The sequence below is a fragment of the Mustela nivalis genome, assembly GCF_964662115.1.
Source record: "Mustela nivalis genome assembly, chromosome: 8".
In the NCBI taxonomy this organism is placed as follows: domain Eukaryota; kingdom Metazoa; phylum Chordata; class Mammalia; order Carnivora; family Mustelidae; genus Mustela; species Mustela nivalis.
This window is the reverse complement of record NC_139027.1, coordinates 30919171-30946754: the sequence shown is the minus strand read 5'-3', so window position 1 is coordinate 30946754 and position 27584 is coordinate 30919171. Positions and strand designations below refer to the sequence as shown.

The 27584-nt window shown below is 39.9% G+C and overlaps 1 protein-coding gene across 23 annotated transcripts in view; it reads right to left on the bottom strand.

The window, feature by feature from the left end:
• ARHGEF33 (Rho guanine nucleotide exchange factor 33) overlaps positions 1 to 27584 on the bottom strand; it is a 124841-nt gene that overhangs the window by 90200 nt on the left and 7057 nt on the right. For all 23 annotated transcript variants that reach the window (XR_014315651.1, XM_082745706.1, XM_082745707.1 and 20 more), the window contains exons 3-5: positions 25969 to 26038; positions 5641 to 5751; positions 4034 to 4083 (exon numbers count right to left, since the gene is read on the bottom strand). Coding sequence is in view for 22 of the 23 variants with exons in the window: in XM_082745706.1 (XP_082601832.1) it covers positions 4034 to 4083; positions 5641 to 5665 (75 nt within the window). In the remaining variant the exon portion in view is untranslated. The remainder of the gene's footprint in view (positions 1 to 4033; positions 4084 to 5640; positions 5752 to 25968; positions 26039 to 27584) is intronic.

Below are 27584 nucleotides of genomic sequence, written 5' to 3'. Positions count from 1 at the left end.
GGACTGGTTCCCATAGTTTTTCAGTTAGGGGTCCTTTTGGCACATAACTCATTTTCTTAAATTATTTTCATTACAGAGAAAAGGAAAAAAGAAAAAAAAATCACTTCAGATCTCCCTACTTTTATACAACCACAAATGTTTGGGTACATTTTCTTCTGTTTTGTTCTGTGAATATAAGTGCATACATTTATATGGTTGAACTCATACTACAGATATATTTGCCAAACACTGTTATAAACCCTTTCCTGTAGCCTTCGAATTTTTTTCTATGTGTCTATTTTTTTTTAAAGTTTTTATTTATTTATTTGACAGACAGAGATCACAAGTAGGCAGAGAGGCAGAGAGGCAGACAGAGAGAGAGAGAGAGAGGGAAGCATGTTCCCTACTGAGCAGAGAGCCTGATGTGGGGCTCGATCCCAGGACCCTGGGATCATGACCTGAGCCGAAGGCAGAGGCTTTAACCCACTGAGCCACCCAGGTGCCCCTCTATGTGTCTATTTTTAATGGTTACTCGATATTCCATCCTATGGATGTGCCAGAGTTTATCCACCCATTCAGTTCTTGGAAATTTCTGCTGTTTGTAATTTTTCAACATTATAAATAATGCTGACCTATAATGCTTTTTATTTAAAGCTTGGTATGCATTTCAGATTATTTCCTTAGGATACATTCCTAAATATGAAATTACTGTGAGTTTAAGGACATTGGGTAGTATTTGACTCAAAGGGCTAAATTAGTGTATTTAGAAAAACATGTCTTAGACAAAATATACAATACATAAGTAACATAAATGGAGGAGGCTGCAATGTTTACATTTCTGCAGGTGAGCCAGAAACATATTGGAATTCACATCATTAGGCGGGAGTTGGGCTAGGACCAAATGGTACAGTTACCACATCTGTGGCCTTGATTGTGGGACCCCACCCCCACTTCTCAAGTTAAAAATCCGTGTGCAAAAGGAAATAATCAGTCTGCAGCAACACAATTTGACTCTGGAGAAGAGAGTGGGTGAAATCTGAGAGGCCTCTGTACAGTGAACGAAGGATGAGAGAAAAACAGAATAGACTTGGAGTCAAATAAAACGGAATATGAGCTAAAGAACAATCAGTGAATCCACACAGATTGTATAATTCTGGAATGAACTGGGAGCTGGTAGTGCTTGTTCTCCTGTTGGCTCCCGTGATCTGATTTGGGTCAAGGTACCTTATTTACCAAGGAGGTCAAATCCTTCTAAAGAGCAGGGAGCTAATTAGGGTTACGAACATTTTAACACTTTTACTGTATTTTAATTAAAAAGTTCTATTGACATTTCCACCAATTTACACACACTCATCAAAACTAAATACTATTAATTATTTTATTATTCACTAATCAGATTGTCATAAGCTTCAAAAGCCTCCATCTTCTCTCCTACTTATTAGCTATCTATAATTCTACTTTGGTAAGTTGTCTGTGTCCTTTGCCCATACTCTATTGAGGTATCAGAAGTTTCTTTTTTTACTGACTTGTATTGACTATTTATATATCATTAAACCCTTGTGGTATTTTTCTGTAAAAAAATTTTCCTGTTTTGTTATTTACCTTTGAATTGGTTGAAAATACATTTATGTTGGGAAATTTTTAAATTGTAATGTAGGGGGAAATCTCAAGCCCTTTCCTTTGTGATTTCTTCCAGTGCTTTTTTCACATCCAGAGACAAGATAAATATTCACTCATTCTAAACTTCTATAATCTGATTTTTTAAAATTTCTAGCCCTTTAATCCATTTTTTAGTTTATTTGATTAGGGTAGGAAGTAAGGATCTCTTCTTTTTTGTCCCAAAGAAGAACCAGACCATTTCCAAACATGATTTGACACCAGATTAAATGAGTGCATCAGATCTCTTGGCTCAAAGCAATATACACATCTTGTAGATACTCTTTCATTCATTCATTCATTAAACTAATATTTATTGAATATATGTTATAATCCAGGCACTGTACTTTATGCTGAGGATACAACAGACAGCAAAATGGACTAAGTCCCTGCCCTTGGAGCTTACATTCTACAGAAGGAAACAGACAATAAATAAATAAATAAATAAATAAAATACTATTTACTATAATTTCAGGAAGGGATAGGGTCTATCAGGAAAATAAAATAGAAAATGGCTAAAATGTCATATTTTACTTCAAATTTCGTAGTTTGCTCTCCCTTCTTAGTATAGACTGTATTCTATTAGAGTTAACCTCTCCCTGCTTCCCTCCTTCCTCTTCCTCTTCTTCTTTCTTTACTTCTCCTTCATCTTCTTCTGGTTAAATGTTGCTTGGAGTAACCAGTCTGGGTTTTAGGAAGCATTCTTTTAAAACAAGGATGGGCTTATGATCACAGCACCACAGAGGTCATATAGACCAGCTTCGCTTCCACTGCTTCATTGGTTCCACTGCGAACAGATGTACTTGGATTTGTGATACAATGAGAGAATGAGGCCACCCCCCACTGCTGCTATATTTAGCCAGCATTCAGGGAGTGACCTACATAAAATCTATAATAGACTTTAAATCATACCTAAGTTTAAAGACATACTCACAGTCACTCCGATACCATCATACACAGGTCAGATGTGATGTGAGCAGAGGAGAGGTGGGCAGGGAAGGCAGTTGGAAGTCGTGGACAAGTGAGGCATCAAATCAGCACTGAGTGAAGACTCACTCCTGCTTCCAGACATTTGTTCAAGCTGGTCCCTCTGCTTGAAACACCTTTTCCCATATCCACTTACCAAACGACCAATCTGTCCTTAAATGCCTTCAGCCAATATTCATTCATCTCTCCACCATATCAATACCTCTGCTGTAATCCTTCCATCAGCCTACCTGTTTCAGCTATTTATTGTATATGTTTTCCAGAAGGTGGACACTTAAAAATCGATTGCAAATGTATGTTTTATTTCTCACTAGACCAAGCAGTTGATTTTACACATAGTAACTGCTCAAGAAATATGTAATAAATTGAAATGAGGCTGTTTCCTCTACTCCTTCCCACTGCTGGTCTTGGTCTAGGAGCAGCGTGATTACAAAAATGTTTTCATAATCCTGTGTTGGCTCGCCCTGATTGGCTCACAGCAGTGACCTCTTGCATGAGATTTCTGGGAACTAGTCATTATTTTCATTTTACTATCACTTAAACTCAACAAATCTAAATAACATTTCCCTTAAAACTCTCCACTCTTCTGGATTCCTATTGCTCTTTCCAGAAGACCACTCCCCTGCCAAACCTTAAAACTTCACAGCCAACTTTGAAATCATCCTTTCTCCCAGCCCCCACCAAGCTCTGCTAATTCTTTCTCCCATCTCCTGCATTCCAGATTATAGTGCCTTAACTTGAGAGGGGAGCATGGATTTTCCTAGCCCAAAGCTTCTTTTACATTACAGATTATATCAGAATAAACATCCATGATTTTTAAGGACAGGATTTTACTTTCAATTTACATTTAGAAGATAGACACCAAATAAATACTCTGTAGAAAGTCAAAGCAGCTCCAAGTGACTGTTGTTGCAAACATACTATAAAATGTTCTGCAGAATTTTTAACTTCCTTAGAAATAAAATTATTCCCATTGTTCAGAGGGAGCTTAACACTTTTTTGATCACCCTATGTGAACATCTGCAGTGTTAACCCCCTTTCAATTTTCAATTTTCCCTGCTAAAATAAGAAACAAAGAAAAACAGAGCTTGCTCTCTCCTCCTCTCTCATGGAGTTGGCATCGCACAGTGTCATGGCCAGAGTGATGTTGGCGATGGGCATGGAACGCGGAATGGACATGGGAGTGGCCATGCCATAATTTAGAACCTAGAGAAGCTGTCCTTCACTCAACAGTTTTCTCAAAGGCGCAATGTGAGCTTCGCTCTCTGCCCTGCCTACTTCATGGTCCTGGTAAGCGAACAAACGCAATGACGGACATGCAAGCACTTGCGAGTGCTAGAAAACTCTATACGTCAGCAACAGTCATCACTATCACACACAGGAGTGTTCAAAACAATCTAATTGTTTTTACCTGGTAAATCTGTGTGGAAGGGTTATTCATCGGCATATGTTCATTCTCTCCTGTAGGAAGAAAGAGCTTTGTTCAATGAACATGACTCATTCTGTCCCTATCCTACTCACACACATGCAAGGAATAAGGCGACTCATAGGATCTTAAATCTGCGGCTGCATGACAAGAAACCAGTGATATAAGAACAAAACATAAGACGGTGTAGGTGGTTTCTATATTCACATCCTAATGACCTAACCATATCTACCTGATAAAACCCTTGTGGTAACAAAACAAAACATATTCTACCACAGTGGTGAAGTTTCTCAACCAAACTAAATGAGTAGTGATCATTAATCAACGAGAAGGGAATGCCCTTGAAGGGTTTCCCTCATGTTCTTGAGGCTAACAGGAGTTTACTTGAGGAGGTCGTTCTGTACTCAGGCTACACCAGACTCCTGTCTAGTTATCACTCTGTTGTTCTCAGGACACCTACATAAAATGTCCTTGCCAAATTTTTAAGGTTTCCCTCCTGTCACTGCCCAGATCCTCTAAGGTAATCTTACTGTCTTCCTGTGCAAAAGGGCTGGTAAAGGGAACTGTCAACGGAAAGATTCTGGGAAGGACCCAGGCAGAAAGAAAAAGAATATTGGCAACACCAGAGACTGAAACACAGGGCAAATACAAAGGAGGTAGTAGGTTATAAAAACCACTTATAAACTAGGAAGAAAAAGCCTTGGCTTAAACATTCAGAACCACATTGGCTGGCCACGAAGACAAGACAGTCATGTAAATCACGCAGCTCATTCCTCATCCGCTTAGTTATATTTCCATTGTGTCACATTGCATGAATCAAGCCGTTTATAGATGAAGGCACTGGTTGCAAATATTTGGATGTATGAATGTGTGTGTGTATTGTTCCCTTAAGACGTACTGGTGTAGAAAACCCTCCCTTAGAGGAACCAGCTTCAGTGTATTAAGTTCATAAATAATACATAACCTGAGCCCAGAACTTATGTAAACAGAAGGCTGTTCCTATAAAATCCAGGTGGTTTGAGATCACCAAAACTCCTCACACGAGCTTGGGTAAAGATTACTTAGCCCATTTTATACTGTGTCCCAGCAGCCTGGTGTCAGGGCAAGAACCAGAACATGAGACCAAAAAACAGGCTTCCAGATCAAACTTTGACATTTTGTGATTGTAGCCTGACTCCTCTATGAATGTTTCCTTATCTGTAAATTGGAGATGGTAACAGAACTATTTCTATATGGTTGATTCTGTGTGGTAAAGATGAAAAGAGAGAGCACTTATGTTTCTAGAAGGTGTTGGATGTTTATTATTTGAATCTGTATCTTGGCCTTATTCAGCAGGTTGTTGTGAAGCAAGTCCTCAAGTTACTGCTAAGAAAAATAAGATAATTATTCAGACCAAATTATATAGATAGCATTTCCACATGTCCTGTTTCTCCAGCACCGAGTCTGTGCTCTTTATGGTCATTATATGATAAGAAGGAGATGAGAGTAGTCAAGGTAACATATTATCATGTTTTGATACAATGGCAAGAGAAGACTGAAACCTCCGTTTTTTAAATCCTGAGATCTAAAGCAAGACATAGGAAAAATCTAACCTTGCTTTGTTTTGGTCTTTTCCATGGTGCCTGTTGCTTCTTTCCTCCAGCTGATTCTTCAACATTACATCTTCATTGTCCCTGGATCAGGCCACCCCTTCTTCTCTGGACCTGGCAATTGAAATCAAGAATACGGGATAGCAAGGAGGACTGGTGAAGTAACTGGATTTATTTTATGTATTAACATAATAATTGAAATGAACAGAGCTATTAGAGGCAACTTGAGGTTTATGTCATTTCAGAAGAGTAAAAATATCAAGTTAATATTTGGCTTAAAAGTTAAAGGTATTTTGGGACACCTGGGTGGCTCAGTTGGTTAGACGACTGCCTTCGGCTCAGGTCATGATCCTGGAATCCCGGGATGGAGTCCCGCATCGGACTCCCAGCTCCATGGGGAGTCTGCTTCTCTCTCTGACCTTCTCCTCGTTCATGCTCTCTCTCACTGTCTCTCTCTCAAGTAAATAAATAAAATCTTAAAAAAAAAAAAAAAGTTAAAGGTATTTTAAAAATAAACATGAAATGCATTACTTAAAATTGTGGCAGTTTTTAATACACTACATTTTTTTAAATCAAATCAATTACTTTAGACCCATTAATTTTATTAACAGGTTATCGTTGAGGGAGATCGTCTTAAGAAGAAAAAACGTGGGGCGCCTGGGTGGCTCAGTGGGTTAAAGCCTCTGCCTTCAGCTTGGGTCATGATCTCAGGGTCCTGGGATGGAGCCCCACATCGGGCTCTCTGCTCAGCAGGGAGCCTGCTTCCCCCTCTCTCTCTGCCTTCCTCTCTGCCTACTTGTGATCTCTGTCAAATAAATAAATAAAATCTTAAAGAAGAAGAAGAAACTTAAGCAAGTATGAAGGCCAATACATCTGTTTCTATTTCGTTGCACAGTGAGTGCCTTGATGACCTCGTTCCCACTTTTGGCATCTGGTAGACCACTTTATACACAGGGGCTGTTATCAGATGCGGCCTGGTTGTACTGACCGTCGCACGTGGAGCCGCACGTTCAGCATGCAGTCGAAAAAAAAGTCGAAGTTGGCCTTCTTTTTGGCCATCTAGGATTTTAACCCTTTCCAACAACAGGGGAGTCTTCCCATCTTACAAAGCTTGATTAAGTCTCTTACTCTAGAGGTTGATTAAGTCTCTTACTCTAGAGGTTGAAAGTGGCAGGTTCTCCTAAGCTCCCTGCCGCTTTGGCATGAAGGCTGCATGCTCTAGCGTATGCCACTCAGATTTACTCACACCAGTTGACACTGGCAGTTGCAGAAGAATTTCTTAAGACAGATATACTGGATGTACTTTGCATCTTGGATGTACTTTCTAAGAAACAGAGTTCCTAAAATAGCAGTAGCCCCATGGGTGGTGGCAGTGACCATGACCTGGTACAGAGTTGAGGTAACTACAACTGCTGCTTGGGTGTTTTCCTCACCAGAAGAGCTGTACTCTATGATTTGGGACATTGTTGCTGGCTGCATAATCCCAGTCTTGTTCTCCAGGCTCCCAGCAACCCTGTGAGCTGCCCATATCCTTTCAGCAAACTCCTATGCTGCTGAAATCAGCCAGAGCTCTTTTCTGTTGCGTAAACCTGAGAAACCTGATTGAAACTATCAAAATACATTAACACTATCCAAGATTGAGAAAACAAAAGTCAAAAACGTGTTGGTTGCCCTAGAAAGACATATCTCATCTATAGCAACAAAATGCCTATCAATAATTACCTAGGATAAGGGGTGGGGCTTAATTGGGAAGAGGCACAGGGAACTTTTCAGGGTGATAGAAATGTTCTGTTGCTTAACTGTGGTGGCGGTTATACAGGTGCATACATTTGTCAAAACTCATAAAATGTATATTTTCATTGGGGACATTTTATTCTCTACAAGTTACACCTCAAGAAAGTAGAATTAAAACTTTTCATTCAGGGGTTCCTGAGTGGCACCGTCGGTTGAGCGTCAAACTCCTGGTTTCAACTCAGGTCATAATCTCAGGGTCATGAGATCCAGTCCCAGGTCAGCTCCGTACTCAGCATGGAGTCTGCTTGAGATTCTCTCCCCCTTTTCCCAATGCTTGCCCTCCCACACATGCTCTCACTTTCCCTCTCTCTCAAATAAATAAATTTTTTTTAAAAGACTTCACCCATTTATTTGTCAGAGAGGTAAAGACAGCCCACAAACAGGGGAATTAAGCAGGCAGAGGGAGGAGCAGGCTCCCTACTGAGCAGGGAGCCTGATGTGGGACTTGATCCCAGGACCCTGGGACCATGACCCAAGGCCCAACTGACTGAGCATCCCTAATAAATCTTAAAAAAAAAAAAAGCAAAAACCATTTTCATTCATATATTGAGGTATGTGAAGCAAAATAATAAGTTGGCAGGGGCAAAAAGGTAAACATGAATGAAAAAGTATTGATCAATAGCTATATAATTATAAATGAGGGGTAGCAAGAGAGTCAAGGCTATACAGTCTTTGGAGTCTTGCACATTTTTCATATGAGCATAAAGTTACATCAAGGTTGGGCATCTTCTCTAGTCTTTTACAACTGATGTATTACAAGATGAAAACTTTCTTCTCCGTAGCAATTGTTCAGTTGTTTGACATCTAATGCATTCTATGATGTATATAAACTAAATCATGGAATGTTAGAGCCAAAGGCCATGAGAAAATTGATTCATCCAGCTTCTTCATTTATAGGTGAAGCAACTTTGGCCTAGGGAGGGGAAGAGAAATGACTTGCCCAAGGCCACACAGCTTTGAAAATACTGTTAGAGGGGGCTCCTGGGTGGCTCAGTTGGTTAAGTGTCTGCCTTCAGCACAGGTCATGATCCCAGGGTCCTGGGATTGAGCCTTGCACTGGGGGGGGGTCCCTGCTCAGCAGGGAGCCTGCCTCTCCCTCTCCCTCTGCTGTTCCCCCTGCTTGTGCTCTATCATTCTATAGATAAATAAATAAAATCTTTTTTAAAAGAACATTACTGTTAGAAGTGATACCTGTTACTGTTTAGCAGGGGGGAAATCTTGAAATATGTAAAGCCATATTTTTATGGATAAATAGTTCCCAGGGATTTAGTCATCTCATCTATGCCTAATTGAAAACAAATAGAAAATACCTCTTATATGTCATAGATAACATGTAAATGTACACATTTTCAGAGTTAGGATGTCATCAAGCTCACATATGTACCTATAGTGACTGATTTCAAGATATGATAAAAAAGTATGTGGTTAATATAAAGTAAATTAGAATTTTTATTTTATTTACTTATTTACAAAAGCAACAAAACTACATTAGAGAAAATGTAGAGCGTAGAGGGAAAAAAACCAACTATAATGCCTCTGCTTAAGGAACCGTGATGATCATTTAGCTGTATTGCCTGCCAATCTTTTTCCTGTTGAATGTTTTACATGATTGTTAACGGACCTACTTGCATCACCACTTCACCTACATTATAGCACAAGTATTTTACTTTCTTTTTTAAAAATTGGATCCTTTTTACTCATGTTGTTTTTACGGTGGCCACTGAGCAGAGAGCTGCAGGCTTCTCCCCAGTCACACTGATGAGTGTAGACCATCTGCGAGTGTTCTTCTGTTCCTCTCTCCCCCTCTCATAATCATATACACACATATACACAGAACATACATGTCATCGTAGGTTCAAACGAGACCTCCCTGCATCTTGTTCCTTTCATTTAATAGTACATCGTGACAATCTTTCCAAGATAATTGGAATAGATGAAATAAATTATTTTTAGCGGCTCCATAGTATCTGAGGCATGAATGACCTATGTTAATGATTTCTGTACTGATGTACATTCCCTCGATTTCCATCATTTTGCCACTGCAGACAGTGCTATAACAAACAGCTTAGTACATGGAGGCTTACACATTGGTGCTTTTAATGATGTGAGGTTTTAACAGATACGACTAGGCTGTTTTACAAAAAGGCTGTAATTACTCTCATTTCCCCCAGGAATATGGCCTGACCACCTCCTCTCCTGTATCCCAGCCTATAGTGCCTGTTAACACTTTTTAGTTCTTGTCAGGTGAGTGACGAGTGATATTTCATAGTTACTAGGGTTCATTGCTAGCGCTACTGCGCATCTCTACATATCCTTACCGTACGTTTAGATTTGCTATTTTGAGATGACCTATTCCTCTGCTTTGCATGTTTTTCCATTGGATCATCTATCTTTCCCTTATCATCTAGCAAGAGTTTTCACATAATAGAAATTAGATTTTTATTTGTTGTGTGAATTTTGAATATTTTTCCCATCTTTTTTTTTCCCCCCATCTATCTTTTTTGACTTCCAACTTGGTGGTCACTTTTGCTATTGAAACATTTTTAAATTTATGAAGTCAAATAGATGTTTTTTCCTTAGTCTAGATTTCTTGCACCACTTTAAAAGCTCTCTGTGGCCCCAAGATTTTATATACATGTTTCCCTAAATTTTCTTCCAAGGCTTTCATTATTTTTAAGTGTTTAATTCATCTGGAACTTGTAATTGTATGTGATGCGAGGCAGAGACCAATTTGTTTACCTTCCAGATGGATGGCTGCTTGTGCCTGCATCAGTCGTTACCAAGCCATACTTTTCCTTCACAGAATTTGAACATTATTTCTGTCACATGTTAACTTCCCATATACACAGAAATCTTTTATGCGCTCTCTGTTCCATTCCAATCTCTGTGCTTCAATTCCCAAACCACAAATTATAGATGTCCGTCCATGTTTTAAAGATATTTGGTAAGGCAAGTCAACTATTTTTTTTTTTTATAATTTGCTTTACCTGACATTTATTTTCCCGTATGAATAAAAGGATTCCAAGATCATTTTACCCATTACAAAAAAAAAAAGGGCTTCTCATTGCAATTGTATTAGATTTATATATTAATTTGGGACAACTGATCTTTTTTTAACAAAAAAAAAAAAGATCATGCTCTTGTCACCCAAGAGCATGTATATTCTTTCCATTTGACCGGATCTTGCTTTAGGTCTTTTGATCTGATTTTATTATTTTCTTCTTAAAGATCCTGCTCCTGGGGGCGCCTGGGTGGCTCAGTGGGTTAAAGCCTCTGCCTTTGGCTCAGGTCATGATCCCAGGGTCCTGGGATCGAGCCCTGCATTGGGCTCTCTGCTCAGTGAGGAGCCTGCTTCCTCCTCTCTCTCTGCCTGCCTCTCTGCCTACTTGTGATCTCTCTTTGTCAGATAAATAAATAAAATCTTAAAAAAAAAAAAAAAGATTCTGCTCCTGTGAAATTTGTTCAGTATTTTATAATTTTTATTGCTATTGTGAATGGCATTTTCCTATTCCCGCTTCTAGCTGGCTTTTGTATTCTCTATTTTTTTTTCATATTTGTTTTACATTTAACGACCTTAATAGATTCCTTTACGGATTATGAAAGATTTCTAAATGAGTATTTCTTGGGGTGCCTGTGGCCCAGTCAATTAATTGTCCAACTCTTGATCCCAGCTGAGGTCTTAACTCAGGGTTGTGAGTTCAAACCCAGTGTGGAGCCCACTTAAAAAATAAAATAAATAAATAAATGAGTATTTCTTGAACTTTCTAGGTAATTTTTTAAAATTTTTTTTTAAAGATTTCATTTTATTTATTTGACAGAGAGAGATCACAAGCAGGCAGAGAGGCAGAGAGAGAGAGGAGGAAGCAGGCTCCCTGCTGAGCAGAGAGCCCGATGCGGGACTCGATCCCAGGACCCTGAGATCATGACCTGAGCCGAAGGCAGCAGCTTAACCCACTGAGCCACCCAGGCGCCCCTCTAGGTAATTTTTTAAAGTTTTTTTTTTTTTTTTAGTAATCTCTACACCCAACTTAGGGTTCAAACCCATGACCCCAAGATCAAGAGTCACACATTCTACAGTCACACACTCTACAGACTGAGCCAGCCAGGTGCCCCCTTTGGGTGATTTTTATCCTTATTTTCAAATATTTATACTGGTTATTTCACTGTCCTATCTTATTGTATTTCTTAGAGCTTCCAGAATAATGTTTACTAATAATGGTGATGGTGGACATCATTATCCATTTTCATGTAAATGGCTTTAAAGTCATTTAGAATGATCATTTAAATTATCATTTAAAATGATAGCATTTTAGAATGCTATCTTTGGTAAATAATCTCTATCATATTTAAGTAATTTCTTTTTAGTTCTATTTTACTAAAATTTCTTATTAGGAATGGATATTGTATTTTATTAGTCCTCTCAATAGCCATTGATAGAATTCTTTTTATCCCTTTAATTTATTATTTTCTGCTTTCCTGATGTTGAATCATACTTACAGTCCTAGGATATATCTCTTTTGATACACTGCTAGGTTCTATTTGTTAATATTTAGACATTTCACAGCTGTATTCATGAGTGACTTTGATCTGTGGAATGTTTATTGTTTTTTTGTCATTAAGGTTATGCTAGCTTCTTAAACTGAATTAGAGAGTTTTCAATCTTTTCTTATAATTTAGAAAAATTTCATTTAAATTGGAATTACCTGTTGTTTAAAAGATACTAGAGCATAGCTATGAAATCATCTGGACCTTTCTTTAAAAGGTAGACAGATCTTTAAACTCTCTTCAATTTTTTCAAAGGTAATTGATCTACTCAATTTTTTTCTGCTTAATTCTTTAATTTGTGTGTTTTTTATAAAGATTTTATTTATTTATTTGTCAGAGACAAAGGGAGAGAGAGCAAGCGAGTACAGGCAGACAAAGAGGCAGGCAGAGGCAGAGGGAGAAGCAGGCTCCCTGCTGAGCAAGGAGCCCGATGTGGGACTCGATCCCAGGACCTTGGGATCATGACCTGAGCCGAAGGCAGCTGCTTAACCAACTGAGCCACCCAGGCATCCCTAATTTTTTTTTAAAGATTTTATTTATTTATTTGACAGAGAGAAATCACAAGTAGACGGAGAGGCAGGTAGAGAGAGAGGAAGGGAAGCAGGCTCCCTGCTGAGCAGAAAGCCCGATGCGGGACTCGATCCCAGGACCCTGAGATCATGACCTGAGCCGAAGGCAGCGGCTTAACCCACTGAGCCACCCAGGCACCCCCAGGCATCCCTAATTTATGTTTTCCTAGGAAGCTATGTATTTCCTTAAATTTGTCAACAGATCTGTTGATAGAGCTTAAGCATCTTTCTGTGTGCTATATAAAAAATGGTGGAGGGTGCCTGAGTGGCTCAATCAGTTAAGTGGTTAAGAATCTGCCTTCAGTTCTCTCAAGGTCCTGGGATTGAGCCATGCATCAGGCTGCTAGCTCAGCGGGGAGCCTGCTTCTCCCTCTGCTGCTCCCCCTGCTTGTGCTCTATCACTCTCTCTGTCAAATAAATAAATAAAATCTTTAAAAAAGAAGAAGAAAAAGAATGGTGGAGAGAGAAATAACATTTATTAAACAGCTACTATGTGCCAAGCACTATAACTTCATATTTATTTATATTGTCACATTTCGTTAAATCCTCATATTTGTCCCGTTGAGCATGTATCATTGTCTTGTTTTATAGATAAAAATATTGAGGGTTGGGACAATGAGGTAATAATATACCCAGGATCAAGGATAAAAAAATGGCAGAGGGAGCCGGAGTTGGAACTCAGGTCTCTGATTTCAGAATGGGTGCTTTTATTACTCGTGTCTTTCTCCAAATCATTATGTAATTGCTATATTTAGTTACCGAAAAATAGTTGTTTGAGGAAATGTGTCCATTTTCTTTCCTTCCTACAATTATTGAACATTAGGGTAGTTTTCTGGTTTTCACTATAATAAATAAATATTAAAAGGAATATAGCAAATTTTTTTTTCATATTTAAAGACACTTTTTCTTAGGCAAGGTTTCCAGAAGAGAATTACTAGTCCAAACACTGTGATCATATAAATGAGTAACATATATCGATCGAAAGGCACATTTTAAAGGGGAGAATAAGATTACATGGAAAAGTAGTATGATTTTTTCTGGAAAAAGCCTTCCTATCTTCTGACATTTCCTTTGAGATCTTACTTGCAATCCTTGCTTCATTTTCTGTGGGAATCCCTCAATCTCTGAGCCCATTCTCTAGCCGGCCCTTCATTGCCCTAGAATCTCTAACTAGCAGATGCTGTTGTGCTCACACCAGCTTAGTGTGGCTTCTACTCCTCCCCAATCTTCCTCCTGTCTTTCCTTCTCTACAATAGCAGGGCTAGCCTCTAAATACACCCATGTGGGCCCTGGCAGACCCTTGGAAAACATCGTGTATTAAGTTTTTAGGAAAAGCCTATTAGTTACTAAACCTTTCCTGATCATTATATAGAGCAATGGTTTTCAGTCTGTAGTCTTTGAAGCCATCCGGCTTTTTTGAACCTGCCTTGGGAATAGGGAAAAAGCCACCAAGCTCATGGGGTCTGGGGGCCCCCTGTCCATCCCCTTCAACCAGAGTCTCTCTGTTCTTGCCTGATTAACAAACTGCAAATTTGGGGGAAGGATTTGTTTTTAAAATCAGTTTCTGGGGTGCCTGGGTGGCTCAGTGGGTTAAAGCCTCTGCCTTCGGCTCAGGTCATGATCCCAGGGTCCTGGGATCGAGCCCCGCATCGGGCTCTCTGCTCAGCAGAGAGCCTGCTTCCCTCTCTCTCTCTCTGCCTGCCTCTCCATCTACTTGTGATTTCTCTCTGTCAAATAAATAAATAAAATCTTTAAAAAAAAAAAAAAAGAATATAAAAAAAAAAAATCTCCTGACCCTCCCCCAGACTGACCTAGAATGTATGCCACACACACACATACACGCAAAAGACCACAAAAACTTAGGATTGTCTATTACTTTCCAATTACCGCTATGACAAAAAAGGAAAGTTTGACACTTTGGGGAATTGAAATTAATTGAAAGCAGACTGGAGTTAATTTCCATTTCAGTGTCCTTTATTGAATGGGTCTTTAGTGCATATTTCTAATTTAGCAGAATGAGAACTTTTTATGTTGGGGGGAGGGTGATGAGGAAATATTTTCCCCTGAAACTAAAGTTAATTCATCAGGACAAATCCTGCAAACATTTTCAGAGAGGAAAATCTATATAATCTTTGTGATGTAGAATGCTTTAAAAATTTTTGAAGAGGATTGTTTTTTTCTATAGCTTAGAAGAGACCTAGGTTTCAGGCAGTGACATATTTCATGACCTTGTTTGTACACATGCCATTGTCGATCATTGTAGCTGTGTGGGGGCCCTGTTGCCTTCCACCTTATATGGGAGGAAACTGAAAATCTCAACAATTATTGGCCCAAAGTTACTTCAGAAATAGCTCCAAGTAAGACCATTACTCTATTAGCCTTGATCTTTAAATAAACCATTTCATGCCATCGGATTTCAAAGCACTATAATACAAGGAACCAGTTTTACTGTATTTAAAAAATGTGTTCCTTGCTATGTGGGCTCTGAGAGCCATTCAAACAAATAGGTTGAATGGATTGGTAAAAGGAGAAAAGCTCCAGCAAGTTCTTTAGACAGAGGATGGTTGAGAAAAAGAGAAAGAGTACAAAATAGAACCAAAAAGAGGGATGTAACCACCAATTCAGGTTATGAAACATTATTTTTAAAATTCTGTATGTCATCTGTTACCAATAATTTTTAAAGCCAGATGAAATGGACAATTTTCTAGGAAAATGGATGGCTTCAAAAATTGTAAAGTCAACCACAACGAGTATCTAGAGAAGATACTTGAAAGGGGGGTGTCATATATCTCCCCCTCAAATAAGAAATAACCTAGGATGAAATCACAGGAAGTTTCCAAAAATAACAGTGACTGTATTATGTAATCTATACCAGGGAATAGTATATACGTAAATCACTAAATCTATCCCATGAGGTTCTGATACTGAATCTGCTCTAGGAAAGCCTAAATAAATAAAGGTACAAATAGAAATAAATATCAGAAAATATTAATAAAATATCAGAAAGCAAAAAATACAAGCCCTTGAGTTTGTTCTAGAGTATAAAAATGGCTGGATGCTTATAAATCTGCTAATATAATTCATAAATCAACATAAAGCAAGAAAACAAAGAGCATAGCATCATCCTTAGAAGCAAAATGATAAGGAGATAAAACAAATTTCACGATATAGAAGCATGGATGCAAGTGATTAAAATAAGGATGCCAAATGATAATGTAATTTTTTATACCTGCTTCTAAAAACATAGATAACCAAATCATTCTTGAATACATAGCAGCTTATGGTGGCAAAGGCAATACATTAAAGAACTAATACATAGGCCTCTGCCACCAGAAATCCCCCAAAATAAGCAGTCTTATTTTGAAAATGGTCCTCAGTCCTCAAGTCATCCTCTTAATTGACTTTTTCCCAAATATGGATGTTGCTAGAAACAGGGCAGCCCCTGCCACTGAACCAGGTCACAAGGCCATCATCACGTCCTTGGTTAACTGCCTGAATGCTGGTCCCCTCACCAGACTGTGAGCAACCTGGCAGCAGAGTGGGGTTTTATTCATCTCTGTGTCCTCAGCTCCTTGTGCCCTTCTGGGGCTTGTCATCAACAAATACTTGTGGAAGTGGAATGAATTCTCATCTAGGATGACAAGAGAAATAGGCCTTCCACCACATGGTACTTCATGTAAGCAAAAAAGAATTACTGGTAAGTAGAGAAAGGGTTTAGCCTGGATGTGATTTTTGTTAGGGGGAAAAAAAAAAAAACCATCAAGCAAAGTATTAGTAGCAGAACTATATCCCCTGGGCTCACCATTGGGCTTAAAAGTCCTGCCATCTCCTAACGAATAGTCCCACACTAAAACCAATTATAACTACTGCTCCACCCAAGAGCTCCCAAAGCCAGGGAGAAGGGGAGCAAAGAGTGGGCAGTTCCATAGCTCAAGGGCACATAGAGGTTCTTTACATAAGAATATGGAATAGCAGAGATCCTTTCACTTCCACCCCATGGGCACATTAATTTTGGGGTTTGTTTACCTAGTATCAGTCAAGATAGAGTAATTTGGTTGAGTTGCTATATGTCAACATTAGTCAGGAAAAAACACCAGCGTGCTATCACACACACAACAAAACAACCCAATGGTCAGAGAGAATTATTTTAAAATTTAAATTAAAATTTAATTTATTGTGTCCTTTTAAGACATCAAAATGTATCAACAGTTTCAGATCCTGTTACTTCTGGGTCATTCTATTGACTGGCATATGTAAATGTGCCAGAAGCCAATTTTGTGAACCTCAATGCTATAGCACGGGTCTGTTAGGAAGATGTGCTCCCTCTCTTTTCTTATCCTGGTTCAACTCGCTTTAATTTCAACCTTTCAAATAGGCTCTTCCCTGGATTCATCTGAATCGAAGTTACGAGCCTCTCCAGGACCCTCTTCAGGAGTGGAGCACACAGTGTTGCCCCAGGGCAAAGTAAATGCCTACTTCAGAGGAAGATGAATGACTGTCACTGTATTTTCACCAGGCTGGTCCCCATGGGATGGGCGGGAAGACAGCAAAGGGCAAGAGAGTTTCCTGGGAGGACAGTGAAGGAAAGAGTCCAGAGCGGGCGCCTGGGTTGGCTCAGTGGGTTAAGCCGCTGCCTTTGGCTCAGGTCATGATCTCAGGGTCCTGGGATCGAGTCCCGCATCGGGCTCTCTGCTCGGCAGGGAGCCTGCTTCCCCCTCTCTCTCTCTCTGCCTGCCTCTCCATCTACTTGTGATTTCTCTCTGTCAAATAAATAAATAAAATCTTTAAAAAAAAAAAAAAAGAGTCCAGAGCTCCAGCCCTAGGGACAACCCTAATTAGCAGAGGGGTCTGTCCACGTGGCAGACCTTAACTAGTCCTCAGGAAGCCCTCAGGAAGCGTGCCTCCTGCTGAGGCCAGGCAGCAGCAGGCCACGCTGGAGCTGGATCACGTGGCTGAGTTAGTAGTACCTTGTGAAATAGAGCATCAGTCACCAAAGCCTTTTTTAGGTGAGAGGGGAAACCAGGTTACTGCTGCCTCTCCTGAGAGATGTTTTTTCATAGTTCAGATAAAATGACATCCAATTTGGATCTGCCTTTGGCACTTGCAGAACTGCTAGAAAGGAGAATAGAGGAAAACCCAATCCTCAGAAGGACTGTAATTTCTCATTACCTCCCAGGCATTGGAAGTTACAAACACTGTGAATCTATAACCTGTTAGAAGAATAGCTCCCCAGCTTATGCACTGTTGACAGGGGTCAGTGATGGTCTTGGGCCTCTAAAAAGTGACAATAATTCTCCCTGCAAAACTGGTCTACCCAGAGCCTGTATACATTTCTACCTGAGGATCTCAGTCCCTATAGGTGCCCTGCCTTAAAGCCCTTTGCACTCTGCCAACCCAGAACCCACTCACACTTCAAAGGGTAGTTGATGTGTCATACCCTTCATAAGCCTGCCTTGGTCATTCTCCTCACTAAGGCAAGGGTCATCTTATAACCTATTATTACTAGAGTTCAACAACACATTAGCCTAGATAGAAGAAATAGTCAACATTTTTATTCATCAGTGAAAAATGTAAATTCATCATGAGCTTGATTATTTCTTCTATAATTTCAGCTTATTTCATATATGGCCTTCCTAGAATTAAGGCATACTGCACCTAATCAATGAGTAATGTCTTACCACTTCTTAACAATATCTGGTAAGTTTGGCACAGAGTGAAAGGTCTAGAAATATTTCATAAAGAGACTAAAACAAATCTGGGCTGGTTTTACTAAGAAGCTATATTCTGATTCCTAAATCTTTCATTGCACTGTTTCAATTTCCTGTTGGGAACAAGTTGGGACAGGAATAAGTAAAATGAAACACAGAAGTTCTTCATCCTCCTGCCTCCAAACTGAAATACAGCCCATTCCACGTTATTGGATAGCAATCCTAATCTTCAGAACCTTTAAAAATAGATCTGGAAACACACTGAACAATCTCACTTGAAACCTATTGTAGGGCTACTTAAACATCCTATAAGGAAATCAAACTTATGTAGCTCATGCCCATTTCATCTTGTTCTGATGCCATTTCAAAATGGTTCCCTCACCGAAGGCAAGTCAGTCTAACAGGGGGGTGGGGGGGGCACAGGTGCTGCATCACATTGTTTCCTGCCTCCAGTGCTGTGTACTTAATGCTTTTCATAGACCATCCCTTCTGCTTTTCGATAATGCAATCTGAACCTTTTCACCAGGCACTCCACTATAGACTGATGTGAAAATGGTCCCCCCAAATCAGAATGGTAGTACACCTGCTGACTGGCAAGGTCAGGGTGGGGTAGAGGGTGGGGAGGGGGGGTGATGGGAGGAATTCTGAACTGAGATCCAACCCTGACTTCTCACTCTGCAGGGCCAAGAGGAAACCACGTCCTCTCTCTGGGCTCCCGTTTTCTCATCTCTAGTTCAAGGAGGCTTTTAAAGTCCTTGGAACTCTAAAATGCTGAGACTAAAATCTGGCGGGGTGTCTCCAAATATTACTCAGCAACATGGGGCTAGAGCAAGTCATGGCCTCCCTTCCCCAACCCCCTCAGTCCCCTCAGCCTCCCATAATTGTTCTTTTGTTCCATCTAAAAGACCAAAAACAAAAAACAAAAAGGAAAATGAAACAAAAAACAAAAACCCCACTATACCCCCAACTGGAATTGTGCTAAGCAGTTCACAATTTCCTAACCCTTAATTCTTCTACTATGCAGTTTTAGCTGTTTTTTAGTACTTAGGTCTTCTGATCTTTTCTTTTCTGCTAAATGAGCATCTCCGGTTGTTCTAGTTCTCTCTAGTGAATATTTTCACTTGACTCTTCCATGGTCACCTGAAGCTCAATCTGTTTAAATCCCAGTGGTCACCGTTAGCTTATCCAGGCTCCCCCTTGGGAGGTCCCTTGCTCTGTCTCTGGCACTACCCTTGACCCCGGCTCAAGACCTCCGAATGAGCTTCCTCTCCTCCAATCCAGCAGTGCAACCCCTCTGGGTCTTTGTCAGCTTTCTTAAATTTCCTCCTTCCCTTTTCATTCCCTTTGCTTCAACCCTGACTGCTGTGTGCCTAAACATCTGGAGGAGCTTCCTAAGGAGTTTATTCAACACTCTGCAGTGTTACTAGAGTATTTTCCTTTATTTGTTTGACAGAGAGAGAGGGAGAGAGCACAGCAAGAGGAGTGGCAGGCAGAGGGAGAGGGAGACGCAATTTCAAAAATAGGATGATCTGCATTGGCTTAGCCCTATACGTGTGTGTATGTGTGTGTGTGTGTGTGTGTGTGTATACATATATATGTGTGTGTATACACATATACACACATACACATATATATGTAAAATAATCATACACATATAATCACATATATATGATTCTAATGTTTTGGATTTAGAAGCAAAGTGAATCCTTTTCATCCTTAGCCCACTTTGGAATGCACCTTAGCAATGTCACTGCCTGGGGTTTGCCTACTTTTCTTTTAACATCCCCAGGACCTGCCTTTAGCCCGCAGTGTCCGCCATCTGTCAGCCTGGGGACCCATGCCTCTGGCCTGCTCCAGAACAAATCACATGATAGGCAGTGAATGAACTAGTGGATGCAAGATGCATCTAGGGGGAGAAAAAAAAAAAAAAAAGACCTACCCCTTTGAAAGGAGTATTTCCAGTCTAGTCAATGATTCTTCACCTCCTTCCCACACATTTTTTAGGTTGTGTCCTGTCTCTAGGCTGTGTTTGTGGAACTGAAGAGAAAAGTACTCAACATCGGGATGCAAAATTCACACGCCAAACAAACCCTGCTTGGTAAATTCCTGTACATTCAACTGTCAAAGCTCTTTGAACTGATTGTTAATGGGCATAATTCCCATTGACAAAAGTGAAATAAGTAAGTAGATGCAGTACATTTGAAAGTCATTAAAATGTTAGGATGTTTAGAATCATAGAAGTGAGGTAAACAATCATAATCTTGTTTGTAAAAATATTGGGACCTGAAGGATGGGACAGGGCAAAGCTAGGTTGAAACCCAAACTCTCACACACCTCCACTGGGGCCTATTTCATTCCCATCACCTGACAACTTCCGGGTCTTCTCAAATTTACAGTATTTACATAATCATACATTAAGGACACACACAAAAAAAATCCAAGGCTTTTGGTTGCTGCTTAAATGTCACGTTATTAGAAAGGCCTTCTGTGCCACATGTGTAAGAGCAGGACCCAGCCTCCACTGCCCGCCTGCCTTCCACTGCTCTCTTCTTCTCCCTCGCATTTACCAGCAAATGACAATAACCATCTTTTTCTTTGTTCCCCCGCCATCTTGGCCCGCCACCTCCACTTCGTGAGGGCAGGGGCATTTCTATTCACTCTGTGGTCCCTGAGATCTATCACAAGATCTAGCTCAGAAAAGGTTTGAATAAATAGGTGTTGAATAAATGAATGAACCAATATTGTAGTTCGGAGAGACCAAGCCAAACCCGACCAGCAGGACTTGCAGTACAAACTAAAGATGAAACATATAGTGGTGAAGAAAATCAGAACTGAAGGACTACATGGAGATCAGCCAGCCAAACCCTGTTGCTTCATGAATAAAGAAAATGAGGTCGAGAGGTGGAGTGACTGGACTAAGTCCTGAGCTCCTGTTTGGAACTGGAATATTAAAATGGCTTGCTCAGAGGCCCCGGTTACCCCTGCGGGAGCCAGACTCTGGAGCTCACATGGGCAGCTGCAGCCTCGGTCCAGCTGTGGGCCGGGGGAGCCTGCTTGACACTCTCAGGGCTGAAAACAGGGTTAGAGCTGGATGACGGAGCCGTGCGGGCTCCCATCTATCAGAGGCACTGCAAGAGCCCTGGGAATGGGAGAGCGAGAAAACTGTATTTGTCAGGACTTCTCTCAAGGAAAGTATCTTGTGTGATTGAAAGGAATGCTTCGATAAGGTGAGGGTATGTGGGTGAGTGGGTGTGTTTGGGAGTGGGGATGATGGGCCATCCTAGGTGCGGTCTTCTTTTTTTTAGATTAGAATTAGGCTTCATGCTCAACGTGGGGCTTGAACTCATGACCCTGAGATTCACAGTCCCATGTTCTCCCCACTGAGCTAGCCAGGCGCCCCCACAAGTACAGTCTTGAAGTCACCAAAAAGCCTTCTAAGAAAGGTGAGTCGGGTTTCCTTATAAAATGCTTGTTTTGCTGAGTGCTGTGGTATGAGGCAGGAGCCAAACTGCCTGAATCTGGGCTGGGTGGCCCAGTACTGCCCTGCAGGGCTCCTTTCTCACTCTTCCTCCCTGAGGGGTTCTGCTTGTCCTTGACTCAAATGTTCAATATTGACAGCAAATCCATTTGAATGAGTGTCAGATTTGCAAGTTGCCTCGGGTCTCCTTCTCACCAACTCCTTGGCTCTGCTAATCACAATCTCATCCTATCCTTTCAGGAATTCTTCTCCGGAACCTTGGAGTGGCTGCCTGGGCAAGGCTCCTGGCCTGTCCCTGGGCTGGCTAATGTTGCTACTTGTAACATCTAACACCAGAACCAGTTGAACTTACTTGATTTGTTTCTCTATTTCATAATATTTCAAATAAACCTTTATAGTAGTTAGTATGTGTGATACAGATGTATAGATGATCACAGTTCATACATTTCATTGAACACATGGCCTCTGTACCTTTGTTCCTCCTCAAGTATCTTTCCTCACCTAAAGAAGTATTTCTCATCCTTCAAGGCTCAGTTCAAGCATTTCCCTATGAAGCTAACCCTGGTCCTCCAAGTCATCTTTAGTCAACCCCTCTCTTCTACTGTATTCTCAGATCATACTATGAGTATCTCTCCCTGCTGAGAGTGATCGGCTGTGGTCCCCACGTCTGACTGCCATGCAAAACTGTCCATTCCACTAGGGCAGGAACCATTTCTTATTCATAGCCATAGTGCCTGGGCATCTGGTTCTTACCAAACCAGAGTGCTGGACTTTAAACCTCAGGATAAAGACAGATCATCTCCCTATATGGCAATTTTACTTAATAATAAGCAACATCAAAATTATTATATATTCTTAAATGCTGAGATATCTTATAAAGGGGCATGCAAAATTAGTTTAGCTTTTAAAAGACAAGTACATTTATATTATTTGTTCACATTCATCTGAGGTCATTTGAGAATTTTTTGTGATGAGTACTCAACACAAGTTTGAGTTTAATTTGATTCAGTTCCAGATGATGTGGATGGTTAATGATTTTCTTTTCCAAAAGCAGACAATAATAGGTAAAAGGGTAAAAACTCTCAGTTATAAGGTCTGAGGGTCTAATGTATAACATAGTGACTATAGTTAATATTACCATATAATTGAAAATTTCTAAGAGAGCAGAACTTAATGTTCTTACCAAAAAAAAAAAAGGTAAATATGTGAGGTGCTGGATGTTTTAATTAACTCAGTGGGGGAGATCCTTTCACAGCATTTATACATAACAGATCAGCTGGTTAAATACACTACAGTTTTACAATTTTAACTTCATTCATAGTAATAGCAAGGAGATGCATTTTTGTTTTAAGTTAATAAGCTCAAAAAGGCAAGCTGGAAAAATCTATACTATTTCACCTAAAAATATAAATTTTATTTTAACAAAAATTTACTATCTAAACATGGGAGAAATCTTTTGTAGCAACTACTACTCTTTGGCAAAGATCAAATGCCTCTTTGTATTTGAAAAGATTTTTATGATACATCATACAAAACTGCATATTCAATATATGGATAAGCTTGGTCTTCAAACTCCTATAGTGTCGGATAAGTAAAATTTTAAATGAATAATAAATATTTATCAAGTAAATACCCTTGAGATGTTATAGTCTTGCCTCAATTATGAAGTCATTGCCAAGTAGTAGGAGGCGAGACAAAATTGGATATTTTGCTAGGTATATTAGGTTAAGACCAAAAAAGAAATGAACCAGATATGGCATTATTTGTAAGCCTTGCTCTAAATTGCATTACTTTGCAACCTGAATTACAAAAATAATTATAAAAGGAATACATATACTCAGTGTAGAAATATTGAGAAACTGGCCGATTTTACCATCTTTCTCTTTTCTACTCTTTGCAGGTGGAAAAGTTGATGGGAAAACAAGCCAGCCTTCAGGAGTTACTGAAGCGCAGCAGAAGGCATGGGGGTGTGCAGACCAGGAGTGAGTGATATGCCCTGACAGACACTAATTTGATTGTGCCTGGGACTCACTGCAGTGAGGGGGCAGACATACTGCCCAAATTTTGAGTTTTATCTTACACACACAGTCTCCAAACTTCATGCTCCTAATTTCCTTTGCAAAAGGAATAACCTTGCAATGAATTCCATCCCGTTTTTAGCAACGTATCTTTTTAATAGCATATTGTTTCATCACTGATCCTCCAGCAAGTCTGAATCACATGGTCTTATCTCCTTTTTCGATCTCATCCTGCCATCTAAATTATTATTCCCATGATCATTTATTCAGTCATGCATTATTTATAGTTCTCTTACCTACCTGTGAAAATCTTAATCAGAGTCCTTCAGTGACTCCTAAAGATCAAATGTCCTAACACAGCAGACCTCTGCTTTCTGATCTGGCCTCTCCCCAGCTCTCCAAACTTCTCTTCGGTTACTCCCCTATCACAAAGAGAGTACTGTGGATTCCTGTCTTTTCTAGCCTCTGGTTTTAGAGAGTTGTTCCTCAGTGGACACCCTTCACTTACCCTGTGCTAGCTGGCAAGCTCCTTGTGTCCTTCAAGAGCCTGGGCAGGTATCACTCGTCCCTGTCTTTCTTGACATGTCTTGCTAAAAGTAAACGCTTGCTTTTTTGTGCTGCCATAGCATCCTGCCCACACTTTTATTATAGTATTTATGTTAAATTATTAATTAAGACTCTTACTTCTACCAGAGGGAGGGGCCCACATACTCTCAAGGTGTCCATGAATCACCTAAATTATAGGCAAAATCTTATGTAGGTTCATTTTCTGCTGGGGAGAAGATTCAGAGCTCACAACAGACTCACACCAGAGTCCATATTTACCCTCAAAACCAAATTAAGAACCTCTGTACTAGACCCTGAGTCCTAGGAAACAAAAAGTCAGTTCTATACTCTGAATCTCTACAAGTAGATGCCTAATGTTAGCTGAATGAACATTTCAGTTATTATTTAGACTATATATTTATATTAGTAGATACAGAATAAATTCAACTTCCTCTATTCATTGTTGTTTTTAAGTAAGTAGGAAAGTATGATACAGTAAAAAGTACCCTGGTCAAAAGGAAAGATATGGAAACATTTATGCCAAACTACTAACAGTGGCTATTCTTGGAAAGAAGGATGGGGTAGGGGTAGCATGCGCTTTCAAACTTTTCTTACACCCTTGTGTCTTTTTTTTTTTTTAAGATTTATTTACTTATTTGAGAGAGAGAGAGAGAGAGTGCACACAAATGGGGGGAGGGGCAGAAGGAGAGGGAGAGAGAGAATCCTCAATCCTTGCTGAGGTAGAACCCAACACGGGGCTCGGGGCTGGATCCCAGAACACTGAGGTCATAACCCAAGCTGAAATCAAGAGTTGGCTGCTTAACCGACTGAGCCACCCAGGCAGCCCCTTTACTCTTCTGTCTTGATCAAGTTTGTTTGCATCACTTCGTGTGCTTTTTAATTTTGAGACTTAAAAACAGTGTTTTAAACCATAGGACTTTCTTCTTAAGTTCATGAGACATCTAGCTTCAAATTGCAGGTCTGCTACTTATTTAGTTTTGTGCCCCTGGGAATTTTATTTACACTTTATAAGCCTACATTTCCTCATCTGTAAAATGAGGATAATGCTTACATAGTCCACTTAGTTATCACGCCACAAAGCCCAGCATGAAGTAGGGACTCAGTAAATATTAGTGGAATGCAAATTTTGTTGTCCTTAAGGTTTTATTTGTTTTGTTTGCAATCCAAAATAGAAGTCAGTGAAATATAGTTCATTATTATCTCAATACTGTAAGCATTCATTCATTCAGTAAAAGTCTGACATGTCTGGCTAGTTTATAAGGTGGCTGTTAGCTCTGATTGCTAACTAATAAGGAATCCCATGATATATTTGCTTGTTTTCAAACATAGAAGGGTTGGGGCACCTGGGTGGCTCAGTCAGTTAAGCATCTGCCTTTGGCTCAGGTCATGATCCCAGGGTCTCTGCTCAGCGGGGAGTCTGCTTCTCCCTCTTTCCTCTGCCCCCTCAACACCTGTGCTTGTGCACACTCTCTCAAATAAATAAAATATTAAAATATATATATGTAAATAAATAAACAGAAGCATTACAAGAATCGTAAGCAATTTATAAATGAAGTGCAAATACTGGTTTAAACTAAGTACACTGGTTTAAACTAAGCTCTCAGTTCACCTGTGTGGTCACTAGAAAGAAGTTCTTTGCAATTTTCACTCACCTTGTGGCCTGTCTCCACCGGTAGACATCACATCATGTTTTATGAAGTCTTTCTGATTTTTCTAGAGGTTCTACAAGAAATAAAAATGCCATTGATAATGATAGGTACCTTGTAATTTATACCATCCTTTGCTTTAATAATTTTATAATGAAAGGTTTTCATTGTATATTCAAGAGATTGCTGTTAAAAAAAATTCTAATCAACAAGAGTTGATTAGACTCTAAACAAGAAAGTAAAATTTCTTGTTTCCTTTAGTCTTTGCATTTTCAAGTTACTTGGTGTTGAGTGGGCATGTTCACCTCGGTATTTATATCTTTGGGCATTTATATCCAACAGCTCTGGACTAATAAAAACTAATTCCTATGTATTTAAAATCAGCTAGAGTACACTGACATTCAAAGTAAGCAATTCATCTGACCCTAAAATAATGAAAGCCACAAATATATTTTTCTGAATATCCCACATTAAATGAAGTCACCTACTTCAAGTGACAAGTGAAATAGGTTCGTAATGGGTTTTTCTGTAGGGGCTAATTGAGGTGATCCACAGCCAAAATTAAGTAGAAATCCATTTGGAAAATACCCCATGAGTATATGGGGGGTTTTAGTTTTATTTTGTTTTGTTTTGTTTGAGTAATATAGCAGGTTTCAATGAGCTTTATGTTTTATTTTTCATTATTTCATTATCTGAAGCTTCTTGGGCAGTTTGACAAAGTCACGGAATCTTTCTGGGCACCCGTTTCTTGATCTGCACAGTTGGCACAAATAATAATAAACATGCAGAAGTGGGGCTTATGGGAGATGAAGGCTGGGGGGGGGGGGCAGAAGCTAGAACGTGGGCAGTAGGGGTATCAACAAATTACTGAGTCGCCTTCAGCATTATGTCAAATTCCCCTCCTTTATCCTAAGAGAATCTATACTTATTCCCAGCTTGGCTTGTCTTTTTTCCCTCTGAACTTTACAGAAAATTTTTCTTAAAATGTTCCTTCTTTTGCCTAACACTGCTCTTTGTCCTGAAGGAATCTAAGAGGCAGTGCTCTGTCAGATGCTGCTCGTTGCTACCCAGTGTCCCTCTTTTTTTAGTAACCCAGTTTATAAGCCACATTCTCCCTTTTCCTTCACAGCTAGGTGTAACCACAAGACTAGATCCTACCCCTGAGGAAAAGTAGAAATATGAGTGATCTCTGGGAAGTTTCAAAAGAGAACACACATCTTTTTCTTTCTATTCTTCCTTCCCACTGCTGGGACACAAATGAGATAAGTGGAGTCTGAGCAACCTTCTTGGACCAAGAGGGATACACTAAGGATGGCAGAAGAGCAGGACAGAAGGACCAGAGTCCTTCACACAAGGACCTGCTCTAACAGCTCTGGACTGCCTACCTGGGGCATTTTTTTTTTCCTTAAGATTTTATTTATTTGTTCGACACAGAGAGAGAGATCATAAGTAGGCAGAAAGGCAGGCAGAGAGAGAGGGAAGTAGGCTCCCTGCCGAGCAGAGAGCCTAACGTGGGGCCTGATCCCAGGACCCTGGGATCATGATCGAGCCGAAGACAGAGGCTTTAATCCACTGAGCCACCCAGGCGTCCCTCCTTTTTTTTTTTTAAATAGGCTCCTTGG